General features: G+C 46.1%; 2 protein-coding genes across 4 annotated transcripts in view; both read right to left on the bottom strand.

Annotated features, from left to right (window-relative positions):
• HYAL3 (hyaluronidase 3) overlaps positions 1 to 1878 on the bottom strand; it is a 43577-nt gene extending 41699 nt beyond the window's left edge. Inside the window, exon 1 of the mRNA XM_077325973.1 lies at positions 1803 to 1878. The gene's annotated coding sequence lies outside the window, so the exon portion shown is untranslated. The remainder of the gene's footprint in view (positions 1 to 1802) is intronic.
• The window catches only part of HYAL1 (hyaluronidase 1), a 33163-nt gene extending 23271 nt beyond the window's left edge, over positions 1 to 9892 (bottom strand). For 2 of the 3 annotated variants that reach the window (XM_077325976.1, XM_077325974.1), the window contains exons 1-3: positions 9388 to 9892; positions 4258 to 5698; positions 1803 to 1892 (exon numbers count right to left, since the gene is read on the bottom strand). In XM_077325976.1, the coding sequence (XP_077182091.1) occupies positions 1803 to 1892; positions 4258 to 5172 (1005 nt within the window). In that variant the 5' untranslated portion in view covers positions 5173 to 5698; positions 9388 to 9892. Of the gene's footprint in view, positions 1 to 1802; positions 1893 to 4257; positions 5699 to 7972; positions 8093 to 9387 lie in introns of those variants that run through there. The other variant, XM_077325975.1, reaches the window with a different exon arrangement.
• Positions 9893 to 20495: the final 10603 nt, after the last annotated feature.

Genomic DNA, 20495 nt, shown 5'->3' with positions numbered 1-20495 from the left:
TTTTTTTGGGGGGGGGACGGATGATGCAAATCCAGTCTGATAATGAATTCAGGGGAACAATGCTCCTTGCTCACAATTTCATGACATTTGTGTTCCTAATGAAAGGTGCTATACTGCTGCTGTTTTGGCACAAAGTTTCACTGTATTGGGCAATGAGAAGAAACTGAAATATGTCAGAACAAAGACCTCAGCAGTTCTGAAAGAGTACGCTGCATCATCCCCATATTTTAGAGACAACATGCTTTTATGTACATGAATTTGAAACTTGATAATATTCAAGTTACATTTTCAGTTAATTCTTCTACTTAAGCAAACATGTATTGATTATTTAGAATCAGTGTTAGTCCTTGAGTTTATTTAGTGATCATAAAAGAAAACGGTGCAACTTCCTCCATATATAAATAGCAAGGGGTACATTGGTCTTTCCCAGGGCTAGTATATCCATATCTTTAAACTGCTCCTGTGGAGCGGTATAAATAAAAGCCTAAGGGGTAAAGGGGAGGAGAAGGGGCGGGCCGAGTCCATGATAAAAACTCGGAGGGGCCAATCAGGAGCCGCAAAGCAGCTCCTGATTGGCCCCTCCGAGTGTCACTCCAGGGCTAAGCGGCCAATTGGGAGCCGCGCGAAGCGTGGCTCTGCATTGTCTGCTTGGCCTGTCCTCAGCTGGCCTGGTGGGGGAGTTGCCGCGGCAAGGGAAAAGGCTTCCCTGGAGGTAAGTACGCTGGCCAGGGTCCCTTCGCGCTGGGGAAAGGAGCAGGGACGCCGCGTCTTCGATGCAGCTTGCCTGCTCGTTTCCCGCCCACAAGTCACTGCCCATGGGCTGGGAGTGTGGCCACGTGACGCCAGGGACGCGAGGCCTTCGCCGCGCCATGAAGACCGGGCCTGCTGTGTCCCCAACTCGCCAGCCATGGTCTTCTCCCTGCACCGAGCCCCGCCGGGGGGGGGAGCGCGGCATGTCCGGCAGCGGGACTGCCAGGCCCCGGGAAGCCTTCGCCCGCTAAGGTTTTGCTGGGGAGGGGGCCTAGTGCCCATTTTAGTTTTAAATAAAATGGGCTTTCGCCCTAGTCAAGCTATAAAATCAACTGAATCAACTCCCAGGAAAAAAGGTTAACCTTCCTACATAATCCACTCCTTTCATGCCTACAAACTCCTCTATGTTTTTGATCGGCCTTTTGGTTGAAACCAAGACTGGTAGTGGAACATCTTGGAATCTTTTCTATATTTATTCAGATCCCTACTCTTCCACAGGGTTGATTACTGATGAACAGACTGAAACATTGCCTAGAGGAATACAAGGGAGCTACAGCCAGCCGGTAAACAGAATCTAGGTTTGCTGTTTTCTAGGTCTCATTCAAATTTCTAAACAACTGTTCTAGCTTCAGGGGTACTCACATAGTTGTAGATATCAGGTTCCAAATATAGTAGACTGTCCTAAGCAGATATACACAGAAGTAAGTTCCATTGGCGCTAATGGGATTTTTGTTGTTGTTGTTAGGTGCGAAGTCGTGTCCGACCCATCGCAACCCCATGGACAATGATCCTCCAGGCCTTCCTGTCCTCTACCATTCCCCGGAATCCTACTGCTTCAGTGACTCCATCCAGCCACCTCATTCTCTGTCGTCCCCTTCTTCTTTTGTCCTCGATCTCTCCCAGCATTAGGCTCTTCTCCAGGGAGTCCTTCCTTCTCATGAGGTGGCCAAAGTATTTGAGTTTCATCTTCATAATGGGACTTACTCCATAGTAATTGTGTTTAGGATTACAAACTGTGGGTCTTCATGACCCTGATCTTCTGTCTCATTTACCTGTGAGCAGCTGTAATTTTCACTCCCCCACAAGATGACCCCAGCAGCGCCTTGGGAAGCACTCTCTCCAATAGTGTGCACCAAGTCCTCCTGCAGGATAAGCAGAAGCCAAGACCACAGTCATAATGATGGTAATTAAGACAGAAAGGAATCACAATTTTCTGATCTAAAGCGGAGAAGTCTATACAATTCTAACTCCACTGAAATCTTAGACAAGACTACCACTAATGGGCAGAGGCAGCAGTCCTTTGAGAGCCATTACCATGGCCAAGAGGCTCCATCACAATTTTAAAATTGTCTGTTAAATCTATTTGCTTCCCACCATTTGTATGGAAGCTTCTTCCCTGCAGGTCTAAGTGAAATGAGCTCACATGCTTGCCTTTTAATGGGCTTGATTTCTTTTACTGAGTTTTAACCATGTACTCATTAGAGTGCTTATCATTTGCTTCAAGATGTCTTACCACTGTTGTCATAATTTGCACTTTTCTTCCAGGTAGGCAAAATTTTGGAGCCACCCTCAGTTCTTCTTTTTACACACACACAAACACACACACCCTTCCCATCCAGCTATGGCCAACTGCTGGTAACCCTTCAGCATTTTCAAGAAGAGTTGGTTTTTATATCCCATTTTTCACTACCCAAAGTAGTCTCAAAGTGGTTTACAATTGCCTTTCCTTCCTCTCCTCACAACAGACACCCTGTGAGGTAGGTGGGGCAGAGAGACCTCTGAGAGAAACTGCTCTGTGTTCAGTGCAAACGTTATTACAATTGTTCAGACCAAATCATATATAGACAGAAGCATAAGAGATCAATATGGTCATTAAATGTAATACAATTTAAAACAGATATGTGAAAACAGTTCTAACAGGACTGTGACTAGCTCAAGGTCACCCAGCTGGCTGTATGTGGAGAAGTTGGGAATCAAACCTGGCTCAACAGACTATAAGTCACCTCTCTTAACCACTACACCATGTTGGCAGAAAGGCCACCCGTTCTTCTTTCCCCCCTTTGCCTTGTTCAACTTTGGGGTTGGACCCAATGATTTGCTATGCCAGGATTATGGCTCTTCCCCCTCCCCCGAGCAGTCCTTCCAACCCTGAGAAAGTTGATTCCTGGAGTCATAGGACCAGTGTGAAGTAATAGCCATGTCAGTTCATGGGCGGCTCTAGAAAGAAGGAAGAGAGCAAATGATCCCCCCGTCCCCTTCTCTCAGCAGAGGTCTGCCGACAGCCCGCTCTACTGATGAAAAAGCTCTTACTATGAGGCTATTACTCCACATGGGTTCCATAATCTTGAGAATCAACATGGATGGAAATAGATTTTGAGAGAAGAGAGAGGCAGAGAAGATTAGTAATCAACAGCACCTTCTGCTGATGAATTGCAGGATCCAACCCCTTTTGCTTGTTTCATTTATTGACTTCATTTATATCCTGCTTTCCCCCCTAAGCATCTTACATTGTTCTCCATTTTATCCTCACACAAATCTGCAAGGTAGGTTAGGCTCAGAGTGTGTGACTGACTCCAAGCTTCCATGGTAGAGTGCAGAATTCAAACTTGGGAGTCCTAGGTCCATCCTAACCACAACCTATCGCTAACTGAGGCACATCCTTCTGCTTATCTTCCTCCTTCTCAGCCAGCAGGGAAAGGCAGTGCTACAATAATGACCCCTTCTCGCTAGGATGCCATCACCTTCCCTGAAAATTTCATCAGGGTTCCCTTAGAAATTTCTGTAACCACTTAAAGCCATGAAGTCCTTATATTTTAAGCAAAGCAACAATGCTCCTTGTTCAAACCACTTTCTTATTTTTCCTCTCACCCTTTCTAACCTTCCCTTACCACACACACTTTTGCTTTCATTCTTTACCTTCCCCTTCTTCCACACTACTGCCTGTGAATGGAGCAGGCTCTCCACTGTTGTGATGTCATGTCCCCTGTTCTCTTTTAAGGTGGTTTCTATGAGGGACAGGCTTGCATTATATCTCTGTTGCTGCTACAACTGCCAGAACAGTGCAGTGGCAAGAGAGCTTCTACATGGCAGTTCTGTGCACCAGGATCCTCTGATTTCTCAGCTTTCATGTTTTTAAAACAAAGTTTCTAGTATTTTTCATAGCAACCAAAAGGAGAAAAGTATACCTCTACAACGAAAGTCTTAATAAAAAATCAAATACAAGGGTCAAAAAATCAACTTTTAAAATGATTTTAACCTTGCAAAATGCTACTGAAATTAATATACTAAAGAAGAATTGTTTCCAGAAAAAATATTTGTTATATCTACCACTTATTTAGAAAAGTATTAGCAAAATTTTAAGCCTGTTGGCATGCAGAAGAGAAGAGAGTTCCTAAGTACACCTAGAGGCATGTTCCCCTGAAGTCCACAGAAAATGTTTGTGGGTTGAATGTTCATTGGTGAGCATCTCTCACACACTACATTGGAATACAGAGAATAGTAGTTTACCTGTGACAGAAAATCCATCCGGGTATGTTCATATACAATGGAAGCATAAGGTAACACTGGCATGCTGCCATTCCTTGTCTGGTTCACCATCCTAAATGCTTCCTGGACACGATGATGGATAAACTCCAGACTTTTGTTGAGAAGTCTAATCTCCTTGGGGAGATAAATGCTTGGATAGAGAGCCTGACTATGGTTCCAGAGCCATTGCAGTTCTTCATTTCTCTGCTTCTCAATCTCAGGACATTCCCCCGTGTAATTGTCCTGTTTGTTTTCATAGTTGTAGCAGTTGGGGAAGCCATAGAATCCCCAGAAACCCCCAGGCCTCAAAGTTTTGCCCAGTACCAAAGTCTGCTCCATGAACGCCTGGCTACTTTGCTCAAAATCCAGCTGGGCTTTCTTAGCCACTTTGTCAGCGGGCCAGTCTGGGTGCAGTTCCTTCACCAGATCCAGAGACTTATTCCTGTAGATTTCCATGAAGTCCCAGTTCCGAACCCACAAAGGACGCCAACTCTCCCAGTCAATTACTGCCAGGCCTTTGAAGCTGGACTCTAAGATAGCTTTTTTAATATCTTGCTGAGCCTTCCAGAGATGATCTTCTAGACTGGCATTCTGTGGAACACCCCCGTAGACTGCAGTTCCATTCTTGGTATAATACGGGTAATATCCTAACCTGTTGCTGTAGAAAAGGGTCATTTCCTTGCCCATGAATGATTCATTCTGGTTTACCACCACGTCAAAAATCCCTAGGTCAAGAGACACATTGTATTTCTCTTGGCATTCCTGACTTGGAGCATTCCAGACTGTGATGAATGGGAGATCCTCCAGCAAGTGGCCTCCTCTAGCTATTCCATGGGTCCAAGCCATTGGTAAAATATTCCACAAGCACACCCAAACTGTTACGCATGCCATGTTCATAGCCTTTTATGCCCTCTTTCTCGAAATACCTGGAAACAGTGCTGTTGTCTTCAAAACCACCAGCTTCTAGTAGAATTCTGCAAATGAAAGAATAATCCAGTTCCAGTATATGTGGAAGTGAACAAAGGGGAAAGGAAAGAATAACTCAGCCGTCCCCTTCCTTAACTCATCTCTAAGATGAGGAAGCTGTGATGGAGGAGACTGCAAATACTTGCTTCTTCTTTACTCCTCCCCCTCTATTTCTGTATTCTTTCTGGGTTAAAGCAAACAGCAACTGCTGAATTCCGCAAGGATGTCAAAAAGTCAATATTGACCGAAGCCTTTGATTGTAGCTGTCTCAGTGACTGTGCTGGACTTGACAACGGACTTTTCCCTATCCAGGACGAACAGTTACATTCCTAGTCCCTTTGACAAGGTTTGTTCATTCCTTTTCTTCCGACGGATCACTGGCACCTCATACTGTATTGATGCCGGGTTCGTATCCAGAACAACACCGCCCAAAACAATCATCTTAAATATTCATGTCCTGTATGAAAAAAGGATAAAAGCCACAGTGAGCGTGTAGCTAAAGTAACAGTTATCTATTGCCGCAATATTGGGATCAAGGTGTTTGCATACTCTTCGCGTCCATCATTTTGGTAATCCTCACAATAGCCCTGTATGGTAGGCCAGTGTCATTATCCCTCTAGAACAGTGGCTTTGCTAAAGGCCTCTTAGTGAGCCAAAGCAAACTGATTCCCACATCTCATGACCATACCAGCAATAGCAACCTGAAAAACAGAATTTGGATTGGTGTCTCAAGCAGACCCTTATTATCCTAACAAGGTTAGGATAACAGGACACTAATACATACTTGGTTCCCAGTAGCTGCCTGGTACTGATATTTTTCTGATACACCTATATCCAGAAACATTCCACATATCTGTACCTCAACTGTACACATGTGTGCACACACAAAAAGCTGTCCTATACTACTGAGTGTATTGGTCCATCAAGGTCAGTATTGTCATCTCACACTGGCAACAGCTCTCCAGAGTCTCAGGCTGAGTTTATTCGACATTGCCTCCTTACCTGAAGGTTTTTGTTTTTTTTTAATGGAGGTGATGGGCACTGAAACTGAGACCTGCTGTAATGCCAAGCAGATGAACTTCATCAGGACACCACTATTGCTCTGCCATGTCCTGGGCCTTATTTGGCTCTCAGGTTAGGCTTCGCACTCAAGACTGGTCAACTTCCTGCATCACAGACATCTCAGTCCCTTTTTATCCTCAGCTGGACTCAGATACTATCTAAGCAGGTGACTGACCTTGAAAGTGCGATGGATGCAATCACACCACAGTACATGGTGGCCCAAGAAAAACACAGCAACCTCACAGTAATCAATGGTTATTGGCCTAAAAATGGCACCGCTGCATAACAGTTGGACTGGGTATTCATGGCAACAGATAAAACATATTTAAATAGAAGACATGAACTGGAACCTCCATACACTTTTACATCTGTGAACTTCAAATAGTTAAAGTTCTACAGTACAAGTCACAGCCTTGTGAGATGCCTTGAGCACAACTAGGAGCCAGTTTGGCAGAGTAGCTAGAATAGGAATTAGGAGGCTGCCACAGAAGCTTTCTGGGTGATTTTGGATCAGTCACACACTCTCATAGCCTAGCCTAGCTAACAGGGTTGCTGTTGAGGATAAAATGGAGGAGAGGGAAACAATGTAAGGCACTCCGGCTGCCCACTAGGGAGAAATGCAGGCTGCCAGTAAATAAAATAAACCCAATGTTGTGAAACCATGGGAGTCCATTATTCTGCACATTCTGTAATTAACACTCCCCCCCCCCCGCTTGAGTTTGAGGCCCAACTGAATGTGCAATTCTAACAAACGTACAAGGTCACACATCATTTTTTACAAGTTATCTGTGGGCATTGGCCATTTGTTTGCACAAAGTGCAACAGTGAACAGAGAACAACAGAAGCATAGGTGCAAGCAACAAAGAGAGACAGAAAGGCAAGCTAAAGTCTTATTAGCCAACCACTGGAAACTCCAATCTGAAATATGATGATGGTTCCTGATAAGCAGGCACCAAATCCAATTGCTTCCATTGTTAATCTTTCCAGAGAATTTATCTCACTGACAAGCCACTTTTCTCTCACTTCATTTAATCCATTCTTTCAAATTCTCCTCCCCTTCTACAGACTACTCAAGCACTTAATCCCGTCTGTTAATATTCACCATCACAAGACCAACTCAAGTGAAATCATCTGGCCCTGTTTCCCATAAGACTGTTAATCATTAACAATTGCTGACCATCCATCATTCTGAGAACCGGATTTGCATCACTGGAAGTCTATGAAAAAACAAACACCATTGATATTATCACTAACAAAATGGCCCACTAATACACCTATGTAAAGAAAAGCAGGGCAGAGTTACAAAGTTGGCTTTGGCCATCAAGATGAATAAACAATAGCAGTTTGGGGGTACTCTCAGACTTGGACCTACAGATGAATCCCCGCCCTCCAACTTTGTCCATGGGGCCGTTGGTCAACTTACTACCTGCCACCTTTCCCGGAGAGGCATGATCAAGCAAGAGTTATTCACACTTTGATCACATCCAGAATAGATTACTGTAACAGTTCAGAAGCTATAGCAGGTACAAAAACACAAAAGCCACATTGCTGATCATCCAAAATTATAAAGTGTGACCCTTGCCAATTTTAAGAGAACTACACTGGCTGCCAGATTTTAAAAATGGCTTGGGACCAGAATATTCAAAGGATCACCTGCTCCCATATTTACCTGCACATCAATTGTGGTTTCTTTGGAGGCCAAGAACATAAGAGAAATCATACTGGATCAGGAAAATGAACTGCTCAGCTCATTACACAAACAGTGGCCAAAATCCAGGTGACATCAGCAGGTCCACCTGCAGGGCCAGAACTCCAGAAGCCCTTGCACTGTTGCTCTCCAAGCACCAAGAATAAAGAGCATAATTGTTCCCTCTATACCTTGCGTCTAATATTCATTGATTACATTTATATACTGCCCTCCCATAAGGCTCACTGAAGGGCCTCTGCTCCATGTGTTTAATGATCCCCTCTAGAAGCTGTCTTTGCTTGTGAATTCCTTGTAGAAGTGTGCAAGCTTATACTTTAGTCTTAAAAGTGCCACTGGGCTCACACTTTGTTTTTCTGCAAAAGGTAAAGCCTTTTCTTTATACTCAGGCAAAGTCACCTCTGCCGCCCCTCAAAACTCTTCTCCTTGTATTTGGTTGTCACATATGCAGAGACTGCATTTTGTTTTTTAGTGATCTGTTTTTGAAAACACGGTATTAGCATTTTATGCTTAATTAACAGGCGAAAGGTTCTGGTACACCTTTATGGCCATACACTCAAGGCCCAGTGTACCTGAGGGACCACCTCTCTGCCTATGCCCCCCCAAGAGCTCTAAGCTCCGCTGCCACCAATCGGCTAATGGTCCCTGGCCCTAAAGAAGCCCGCCTGGCCTCAACCAGGTCCAGAGCCTTCTCTGTTGTGGCCCCCACCTGGTGGAATGAGCTCCCGGAGGAGATCAGGGCCCTGACAGAGCTTAAACCAGGGGTAGTCAAACTGCGGCCCTCCAGATGTCCATGGACTACAATTCCCAAGAGCCCCCTGCCAGCATTCGCTGGCAGGGGGCTCATGGGAATTGTAGTCCATGGACATCTGGAGGGCCGCAGTTTGACTACCCCTGGCTTAAACAGTTCCACAGGGCCTGCAAAAGGGAGCTCTGCCACCAGGCATTTGGTTGTGAGCAAGTGACCAGCAAGATATACAGGGCCCCTGCCCCCTCCCTCCCTCCCTCCCTCCCGGAGATCCACCCGTGCGTTCTGCTCCACAGCTGTTGTTATATTCTGTTACTTTTGTTAAAGCTTAATGTTATTGATATGTGAAAAGCTGAGTTCCATGTACTGCTTTCTGCCTTTTTATGTAAATTACCCTGAGCCTCAGGGGAGGGCGGTATATAAATACAACCAATAAATAAAATGTGCCTTTTGCAAACTAAATGACCATTTGCAAAACTGTCTCTGGGAAACGCTTCAGCCTTTTCAGGCCAACCGACCGGACAAAGTCCCCGCCCCCCCCCCCCTTGCCTGGGGCTCCCAAGAAGAGGCGGAAGACGGGGAGAGGGATCCAGGCACAATGGCCAGGAGATATGCCGGAGACCCTACTCACCGGCTCCGGGGAAGCGGACTTTGCCCCAACACCGCCTCTTTCCCCAGCTTCTGGCCTTCGGGAACGGAGGGAAGACGTCACTTCCATTCCAACCCGGGATGGCTGGGCTGCCAACACAGTCCACCTGCCCGCCTCCTAACGAGTTGCGCCAAAGGAATCGGGGGGGGGGGGGTGGAGAGAGAGCTCTAAAAAGTTTCCCAAATTCTAGGTGGTCCGCCGGTAGCGACAAGGAAGCCAGGGAAGGCGCGAGTGCGTCGCCGCTGGGCACTCGTCTCCCGAGTCAAGCTTTGCCCCGGAGTGAGGAGGGGGGCAGCCGGGAGTAAGCTCCGGTCTGATTTATTCCTGTTCTGGACCCGCTTTCGGGGTCCGCCGCCCTTGGAGACCGGGGCCTCGCGTGGGGTATCGGTCGGCAGCTGGCAGCAGAAATCCCACGCATGCCTCCCGCCTCCGTTTGTCGCTCATTAGGAAAGCAGCTGGCCAAAAACCTGGGCGGGGGGGGGGGGGGAGAACAAATCCCTTTTCCTTCGAAAGTCTGCTTTCTATTATGCAGCCAGCCGGGCTTGCTTGGACGAAGAGGAGGGGGCGGGCGGGATCCTGCAAGAGGAAACAATTAAACGCTGCGGCTTCTGGAGACGGACTCGGAGCTCGACTGGAGACCGCGGACGCTTAACTCTTGGCCATCCGGGAGGGGGTATTGGCCTTCAACCACTTCTCCGCTCCGCTGGCAGCGATCTCGACTAGGCCTCGGCTGCCAGGCGGGGTCTTTGGGGCATCAGGAGGCAATGCTTAGCTGCCAGAGATTTAAAGGATCGTATATCCAGAACTAGAGGCACTATGCCTCTGCATCCCGAGCCAGGAGGCAACATCAGGGGATGTTCCTCTCTGCCCTCCAGAGGAACTGGTTGGCCACTGTGTGAGACAGCTTGCTGGACGAGATGGACCTCTGGACTGACCCCACAGGACTGTCATGTTTCTAAAAAAAGTGTTTGGTATTCCTGAAATTGAAGTGTGGAGTGGATACAATGCTGTACTTAAGACTTCAAATAATATGTTAACTGCTTGTCTCAGCAATGGATTTTTTTTTCCACATAAGGTATCCCCTGTGCAAGCACCAGGTCATGTCTGACCCTTGGGGTGACGCCCTCTAGCATTTTCATGGCAGACTCAATACAGGGTGGTTTGCCAGTGCCTTCCCCAGTAGTTTACCCCCCAGCAAACTGGGTACTCATTTTACCGACCTCGGAAAGATGGAAGGCTGAGTCAACCTTTTAAAAAAATACTGTGCCTTAATTGTTGCATGACAGGCACTGAAAAGGCACAGGTTCTGCCAGCATGTGGCAATGATGAAGGGAATCTGCTTGGGTTTTTGTCTCTTTGTCATGCAATTGTGAAGGTGTCTTTCCAGAAACCGAAATGGCACCTTGAGTGCCAGCATCACAAGATGGTGCTCCCTGGCTCAATTCAAATGGGAAGCCCTGTTAGTCTGAAGCAGCAGAGCAAAGTTGGAGTCCACTGGCACCTTTAAGAACAACAAAAATTTATTCAAGACATAAGCTTTTGTGTATTAGTGTGCTGATCAAAGCACATCAAAGCTGATATATATCTTGAATAAAATTATGTTGGTCTTAAAGGTGCCACTGGACTCCAACTATTCTGCTTAATTTAACCAGGTTCCTCCCATGGCGCAAGCCTCAAACGTGTAAATACCTCTAATCATGACAAATTTTTGAGCACAGAAATTAGTAACCCCTTTTCTTTTTATACTAATACCAATTTCATTGCCTCACTTAAACTGGAACAGCTAATCCAAGTCAGCAAATTAGTGTCCATTTTGGCTCAGTTATATTCTGAGAACAGCTGGCCTTGATTTACCAAAATTAATTCAGTCTTGTTGTTTTTTTTTTTTTTTTTGTAATCCAGTTTCCTAAAAAATGTCAGATCAGAATCATAAGATGCCATCCGTGGTTGTACAATATTCTAGTAAACATCTGTTCATTCCAACAGCACATGACTCCCATCATAAAGCATAATCTACACACTGCACCCAATAGCAGTCTCCATATATATACTAGGGAACGAGCCCGTTGCATTCAGGAATACAACAGGCACTAGATTGGAGGTGGGGGGAGAACTCTGCAGACGGCCTCTCCCTCCCCCCAGGACCTGGGAAGGCTGCAGGCAGCTGTTATGGAACTCACGGGCAGGGGCAGCTCTCACGCAGCAGGGATCTGCAGCCTCCAGGCCTCAGAGGGAAGTGGAAGGAGGAGGGGAGGTCAGGTAGGGGACAGAAGGCGATTGACTGGCCACTGGTTGGAGGAGGAGGCCCTCAGCTGTCCTGAGTGGGCGTTAAGCACTGAGTGGCACTTAAGCCATGAGGCATGCTCCTCCTTACCAGAAGTATATTATGTGGAATAGATATATAGATATATACATCTCCCTGCTCTTCATGGGCCTAGCTTCCAACTTGGCCTTCAAGAGTTTGGACATACCTATGTACACAGGCACTTACTAAGTACCTACTCATTTGAGTTGCCCCTCACTCCCCTGTATGGTTTCCCATCATATGCTTCAAAGGAGCACTATTTCGTGCACACACGTGCACACACACACACACACAATATGGCTAATGGCAGCTTCAGACTAGTGCAAGATCAAACACTCTATAACCATGTGTTTTAAAAGTTCACAAAATTAGGCACACATGAGAAGCAGGGAGATTGTGTCACTTACCATTGCTAATGTCACATGCAACAGTCAACAAATCAGACCACAGAAAAGAACTAAAGGAGAAGGGAACTTGCTTCATGTCCTGTTTTGATGTTCCAAACCCACTGTTGCCAGGGAGATATTTCTTGCAAAATGGTCGTTAAAATATTCAGACACTTCTGATACCCATAAATTATTACTATTGCTGAGTGGCTTTTGTAAAGCATGGGCAGTTGATGGGGCTGTTGTTTTCCTGGTGTCTGGCTTATAGGTTGTTAAACTCTAAAGAAAGCATGTCCTCCAGGATGAAATGGGGCACTCCCTCATTAGGAAAGGGAATTCTCAGCACCAGCCCTGCCTTTTGCTGCCTGCCCAGCCCCCGCCCCCACCACTTCGGGTTTCTCTGCTTCACTTCCCCTGCAAGCTTCTCCCCAAGAAAAGTCTTGCCAAGTTGTGCAGTGCCAGCTGCTGGACTAGGCCGAGTTGCATAGCGGGGAATCAGCAAAGGAACCTCACTTTCATCCATAAGCCTTCCCATTATTTTCTCTTTCATTCCACCCAGCAACCCCCGTATTCTCATCTTTCCATGCTTCTTTCTCAACAATGGACACTGGGATATTCTTTCTTAAAAGTACAGAAACAGCTTCTATTATTTGGGTTTTATTTAAGGGGGGGAATTTCAGTTTTTTCTGCAAACCTGGGGCTTCTTTCAGGTTTGTGGAAAGAATTGTCATGTATAATCATGGCTCCACTTTATAGATTTAGGGGCATTTTTGCACATTAGTAAAAATAGTGTCATGCCTATGGAATGGCAAAGTGCGACATTATATTGCGCACCCCCTGGCCCTCTTCACCTTTTTGCTGTTCCGTTTTTGTCTGCTTTTTTTTTTGCGTATCTTACCCTCCTCACCTGCTGCTGGAAGAGGTGGAAGAGAGCAACACACCTTATATGCATCATGCTTCCGCCTGTCAGTCATTTCAGGCAACCAATCCCCTTCTTCCATATTCTGATGCAGTTTAAAGGTCCCGCGATGCCCACTAATTTTTTTTAAATCATACTTCTCTGTCGCAATGCCTATGCATAGAATCATAGATGCATAGTGCTTTTGAACACCACCCCTTATGGGATCACGAGTAGGCTTGTGCATGAAGGGCCCGATTCAGCCACTTTGGGGATTGAGATGACTCTCCATTGGATATAATGGAGGGATAGGGGCATCCTCTTCAGGAGCCCCTAGACGTGGACCCCTTGGATCATTTTGAAATTTGGAGGGGAGTCGGGGAAGAGCCTCCCAGAGCTACCCTGAAAATTTGGAGGCTGTCCCTAAAAAAACAAAAAACCTGGCCCTGGGAAAGGCAGGATCACCGACAATCCCATTATAGTCTATGGTGCCATTAACTTCCATGAGAGCCAAAGCTAAAGAAGCCGAATCAGTCTACTCGTGATCCCATAAGGGGTGACGTTCAAAAGCACTATGCACCTGTGATTCTATGCATAGGCATTGCAACAGAGAAGTATGGTTTTAAAAAAATAATTAGCATCACGGGGTCTTTAAATTGCGTCGGAATATGGAAGAAGGGGATTGGTTGCCTGAATTGATTGACAGGAGGAAGCACGATGCATATAAGGCACATTGCTCTTTTCTGCCTCTTCCAGCAGCTGGTGAGGGTAAGATGCACAAAAATAAATCAGACAAAGGCGAGTCAGCAAATATATGAGGAGGGCCAAGGGCATGATATAATGTTGCATTTTGCCATTCCATGTGCAGGCATGATGCTATTTTTATTAATATGTGGAAATTCCCTTGGGATTCCCAGAGAAACATTTTAAATTGAGGATGTAGCGAGCAGTCAGTGGGCCAGACACTGGATGTGGGTGATGTCATGTGAAGGGGCCAGAATATTCAGCTTGCATTTGACAAGCAAGACACTACATTTAAAAGGTGCGGAACCACCCTAAGTGCCCACAGATACTTTTAAACTCTCTTGGTTATTCCATATAGGTAACTCTATGCAATAGTTTTGTACTTTTCTAAAGGCTAATGAATTACTTTGGCAACAACAGCAAATTGCCCATCTGGAAAATATGAACAAAGGTTGTAATTTCCTTAAGATGTCAATGATGTTTAAGAAACCTAACACACACTGAAAATTTAAGTATCACTTTTAGGGGAGGCTGTATATATTTTGCAGTATCCCAAGATGAGAAGAAAATATAGCGAAATACAACAGCCTCTCTTAAAAGTTATATTTCTGTATTCTAGATATGTTGTATATCTACCAAAGCTGTCTACCAATGGTCTCAGGCCATTGCCTCTAAAATTAAATCCATAGGCATTGACCTTGATTCTCTAGCTAACTCTGGAGAGGATCATATTTTTCAAACCATCCAAAGAAGAATCCTGGATATTGATCTCCAGATAATTTATGCTGGTGCAGGGGGGCCATGCTCCCCATGAGCTCTTGGTCTTTCCTATTCCCCAAACTCTATGGCACATTATTTTTCCAACATTATAATACCTTTGAATCACAGAGCATTTATGTTAGCCAGACTAAACGTATTTCTTTCTGCAATAGTTGAAGGCAGGTATAGGAGAATTCCCCGCAATGAAAGAATTTGCAGGTATTGCCATATAGAACCAGACTCAATTTGCCATATCATTCTGTGATGTGAGTTGTATAACAACCAATGTTCTGACCTGATCTCCCCACTTTTATCTTTTCCTAAGATCACAGATGGTAGGGCTCTTGAACTGCTTATTGATAATTGTTTGGAGACCAGTGAACAGGTAGCCAAGTTTTTATCTCTGGTAATGACCCACAGGGTAAAGAAATAAACATCACTGGTTTTATCTTTTTGTATTTGCTGCTCCCTTGCCTGCTGTAATTTTTCTTATAGCTTTATAGATCTGTATTACAGAACTGTTTTGTATACTGTTTTATTATGGAGGCCATGAAAGGTTTTTGTATTGTACTGTATCTACCAAAGCTTTTTGGGCATACTGAATGATATAGCACAGTGACACCCACAGCTCCCTATGCACATTTGCCAAATATTACTAGACTCACAGTGCCATCCTGTGCCCATTTACTTAATGGGACCACTCCCAGGAATGTGTCATTAATAGTTTGCTTGCAAACATCATAGTCATTTATGATCCATATAGATTCTTTTAGTGGAGCAGAGTGGAACAGTATGGACATCTAGTGATCTGGGTGTGGGTGAGGGGGTAGGTAGGTAGACTAAACTGTAGCCCATAACATTACAGTCAGGCATTGTAGAAAAACAAAGAGGCTTACAATCCTTGTCTTCCTGAAATGATAAAGGCTAGGGTGGGTGGAGGGTGGAGAGTGATTTTCACTGTACTCCTCTGATGAAAGAGCTTGTAAATTGAGGTGGGTGGAAAGACAGCAACATTCTTGGCAAGCTCATAAGAGGAAAAAGAAAGCCAATATTCTGCGTGGGGTTAACCTCTCCTTTCCTCCACACCACTACAGAATAATGATGGAGAGGACTTTCCAAATGCATTTTAGCAAACACACTCTTCTCTTAATGCTAAAGTCACATTAGTGCCAATCCACTACCAACGATAGTATATCCTTTCCCCAGGAATCTTTTTACTGGAATGGAATACTAGCAGCCATATTCCATAGGTATGAAGAAGCGGGAGAGATGCTCCAGTACTAAAGAGAGGGGCGCCCAGAGCCAGCCAAGAACAAATGCAGTTTCAGTTTTGAAAAGGGGGGGGGGCTGAGCCTTGCTAGTGTTCACAACCTTTTTTAAAAGGAAAAGAGGTTTGTCTTCTAAAGAAGCAAGGAGAACAAATTGAGTAACAATTTTCAATACAACCATCTGGAAAGACTTTAATCAGACTGAGGCATAACAAGTTCTTTGTCAGCAGATTTTTTTGTGGTAGCCAGTTGCAGCGGGGTCTCTAGAGAGTCACCGCCATCGCCCCAGGTAGCACAAGCCATGTAGGTGGTGTGGTGCTTCTCCAAGTTCCCGGCTGTAGCTCTCGTCCTCAAGCTTCAGCTGGAATCAACTTTACAGAGACCATTAGATGAACAGCGGGTCAGCCACAACAAGGCATGAGGGAGCAAGGGAGACTCACAAGATTCCCACCTGCTATATGGATGGGCTGTGACTTCTTTTATTCCATACAGAGGCCTTCCACCCCCCTCAACCCCACCCCAATTTGTTGGAAGAGAAGAGCCTTCCGAGGGAGTTTCAAGGATAGGCTAGTGTCCAAGCACCCTCTTTAACTCTACTATTATTGTTGTCCCTTTTGATCTGTACTCTCAGGGAATTTCCCTTGCTTCCAGGCTTCTTTTACAGCCCTCTCTTGCACATGCAACCTGAGATTCCACCTTTGGCAACATAAGAGAAGGCATGGATTCCTGCATCTCTCTGCAGATTATGTCCCTTTCATATTTTCTATACAGAAATGTAGTCCTAATAATAAACTGAACATTACTTTGAATAGGCAAAGAAGTCTATTGGTCAGACCCCACCTGGAGTACTGTGTGATGTTCTGGAGGCCTTACTCCAAAAAGCTGACAAAATTAGGAGTGTGCAGAGGAGAGTGATAAGGACCAATGGGATCAAGCCCTATGAGGAGGCTGAGAGGGGACGTGATTGCTGTATTTACATATTTGAAAGATTGTCAGAGGGGGGCAAGGAAAGGTTCCTGTTGGCAGCAGAGGATAGGACCCACATTAGTGGTCCCCAACTCCCCGTCCGGGGACTGGTACCAGTCCGTGCATCAGTTGGTACCGGGCTGCAGCTAATCCTTGTCCTCCTCGGCTGCTGCCTATTTATTATTATTATCATTCGATTTATTCCCCGCCACTCCCTTGCAGCTCGTGGCGGGTTACCTTGGGGGCTGCCTTGGGGGCTGCCCTGCTATTCTGCTGCTGGGTCACCTTTGGTGCTCTCCGGCAGCTGCCAGGGCTGGGGCTCCCCCTCAGTGTAGCACTGCACAGCTGCTGCTGGCAGCGCCCCCCAGCGGATGGCGGGAAGTCGGGGCGGTGGGGGGAAAGCAAGTGGAGCAGGGGCTCAGGTGGCAACGATGTGTCTCGGCAAAAGACTACCCCCCCCCCGGGGCCTCAGTAAAATTGTCAAGCGTTGACCAGTCTCTGGTGATAAAAAGGTTGGGGACCACTGGTTTAAAGTACATGTAGAACAATATTGACTAGATATCAGGAAAAAAATGTTCGCAGCCCCAGTAGTTCAGCTGTGGAATTGGCTGCCTAAGGAGGTGGTGAGCTCCCCCTCATTGGCAGTTTTTAAGCAGTGGCTGGACAGATCCTTATCCTGGATGCTTTGGGCTGATCCTGCACTGAACAGGGGGTTGGACTAGATTGTCTGTATGGCCCCTTATAACTCTGTGATTCTATGATTCAGCTTGTTATTATTTTCTCCTTTGCATACACAAAATGCTTCTCCTGCTGCTTAAGCCATTAACACACTCTGAGAATATAGCCCAGAAAACATATATTCAAATACAACTGACTTTTCCGCCATCTGCAGTTTCAGCCCTAAAGATTTAAAATCAGGAGTTAGCAACATTTTCTTTAATAAGAGATAATTTCAGAATGATGGGAAATGGCAGGCTACCCCTGCTGCGTTACCAAATTTTGTTCTGCGTCATAGAAATAGAGCACAGATTAGGAAGAGCTTCGGAAAATGAAGCTACCAGTTAAAAAGCACAACGAAAAATCCTGTGGAATAAAAGTAGTTTTTTAAAAGGCCAGAACAGCAATTACCACAGTCTTTTCTTGGGTCATCTAGGATAGCGATCCCCAACCTGTGGGCCGCAGACCACATGTGGTCTTTCGACTAATTGGAGGTCCGCCCCGAAGGACGCCTTCTCCCCCCCCCAGCCCTTTACAACACACTTTATTGTTGTGGTGTGTCTGTATCTTATTTTGAAGGGATGTTTAAACATTACCATAGCGATTAGAGAGCGCTAGGGCAGTGGCTGAGAGTAGAGGAGTAAACTACCCCCCCCACCGGGCCTCAGTAAAAGGCGTTGAGTGGTCCCCGGTGATAAAAAGGTTGGGGACCACTGATCTAGGGGATGCGTGAGCTATTTATTTATTTGTTTACTAGCAATAAAGCCCATTGCAACCAGGAAAACAATGGGCGCTAGGACCCAGAGGACATCGGGAGGTGCAGATCTCTCTCTCTCTGTGTCTTTCCCTCTCCCTCTCCCTCTTGCTGCTTGTCTTTGTGTGCCTCCCAGCAGAAGGCATAGCAGGTAATTAGGGCTGGTTTTTAGGAGGGAAGGAGGGCTGGTGTGCAGTTTGGGGCAGTTCTCTCTGTCTGTGTCTCTCTCCCTCCGTCACAGCAGGGATGGCTCTCTCTGTGTCTCTGTCAGCAGCTTGGGGAAGCTCTCTCTGTGTCTCCCTCGCAGCAGGAGCGATAGGAGGGAATGAGGGCTCATGTTCGGTCTGGCAGGACTCTGTGTGTCTCTGTCTCTGGAGCGTCTGAGAGGAATGTGGCTAGTGTCCAGGGTGTTAAGGCGGGAGCTGTAGGGGCAGGGCCATCAGGGTGCAGCCATCTTTGCTGGCTTCACCCTAATTGGCCCTATTCCAACTTGGACAGCCGGACACATTCCACCCCTAAGGCTGTTTCACAAATATATAGAAGAACCATGGATAAGGATTAGATATTTAACCTACCACTCTCTGGAGACACATGACTGGATACAATATATAAAATCCCCTTAAAACATAATAAAAATCCACAGACAAACATGGGCTAAAACAAGATTGGCAACATGATCCTCTTCTCCCCCCCTCCCCCCGCGAGGTACACTAGATGCTGCCGCATAGCCTGAAGATCTCTATTTTGCAGGTCCTCCAGAACTCTGATAGCTCCGTCGGGGCCCTCAGCTCTCCCAGGAGCTCATTCCACCAGATCAGGGCCAGGACCAAGTAGGCCCTTACTAGGAACCTCCATCAAATTAGCACCCACAGAGTAGAGAGCCCCGTGGGAGGCATAGACAGCCATCAAGCTACCTATTGGAGACTGCTGCCTTAGTTAGCATTGCTGGCCATAAAAACACTTTCCTGCATATATAAGAATCCAGGACCTGTATACAAGGCACAAGTCCATTTACACTCTTGTAAGCAAATATAAGAGAATTCATAGACTTGTTCAGTGCAGGCTTGTTCAGTTGGGTGGCCTGGGAGCTGATCCAAGTTTAGCCACCAAATTTCAGGCAAGAGTAACAGCGGAAGAATATTGCTAGAATATGGCAGGAGGGCAGGTTTTTCTCTGCTTTACTTCAGTTGTTACCTTAGACATGGCTAGCTTGCTGTACTAAGGAGAGTCCAGGTCAAGCACTAGAAAGTAAGCAGATGAAGCAGTGGGTCCCCCCCCCAACACTTATCACATTTTTAAAGGTGGGTTGTAGACTGCTTCCATCTCCGACAGTGCCATCTGAGAAGTTAAGTGAAAGGAGGCAGAGGAGGGAACTATCTCCCTTTGAATTACTTATTATGTAAGGACCATATGCCTGGGGGTTTCTGTCACCTGAGTTAGGAAGGGAAGATCTTGAAGAAACATCGCTGCATTGCTGACTGCCAATGGAGTGGCCATGTTGGTCTCTTACAAACAAAAGTTCACTGGCACTTGAAAGACTACCAGGATTTATTTAAATGCAGACTTCTGTGAGTAACAGCTTTCTTCTTCAGACATGTGGAAGAAAATATAAACTGGGAATTCTGCTTAAGGGTAAGATTCCCCCCCCCCACCCAATTTGGAGTGTCCCCCTTGAACAGAGTTTCCAGTTTGATGTCTATGCTCATAGCTGAGGTAGTGAGCTGTGACTCAAGAAAGCTGTGGCTCCTTATCCATTGTTCCTCTATATATTTGTGAAACAGCCTGGGGGATGGAACGTGTCCGGCTGTCCAAGTTGGAATAGGGTCAATCAGGGTGAAGCCAGCAAAGTTGGCTGCACCATGATTGACCCTGCCCCTGCAGCTCCTGCCTTCTGTCCCTGGACTCTAGCCTCTTTGCTCCCAGACAAACCTCAGTGCCTGGAGCCAGCAGCAGGTAAGGGGAGAGGGCCCTGGGCAAAGGGTCGTGGTGGAGGGCCTGCTAACGAGGGCTTCTTGGCCTGCTAATGAGGGCCTCCCAGTCTGCTGACTGCCTGCTAAGGATCTCTGTCTCGGGCCTCCTAATGAGCTGGCCAGCCCCTGCCCGCCCACACTTGATCCGGCTGTGAACTACAGGCCAAAGCCACCTTAAGCTGCCTGGCCGGAAGCCAGGGGAGGGGGCCCTTTCAAGGCCCGTTCGTAGGAATGGGCTTTGAAGCTAGTTGAAATAATAATGCTGGTTATTTTTTAGGTGCCAGTAGGCATTTATTTAGTTGTATCAATCACAGTTGCTTTTC

The sequence above is a fragment of the Paroedura picta genome, chromosome 3, assembly GCF_049243985.1.
Source record: "Paroedura picta isolate Pp20150507F chromosome 3, Ppicta_v3.0, whole genome shotgun sequence".
Lineage (NCBI taxonomy): Eukaryota > Metazoa > Chordata > Lepidosauria > Squamata > Gekkonidae > Paroedura > Paroedura picta.
This window is presented reverse-complemented; position numbering and strand designations above follow the sequence as displayed.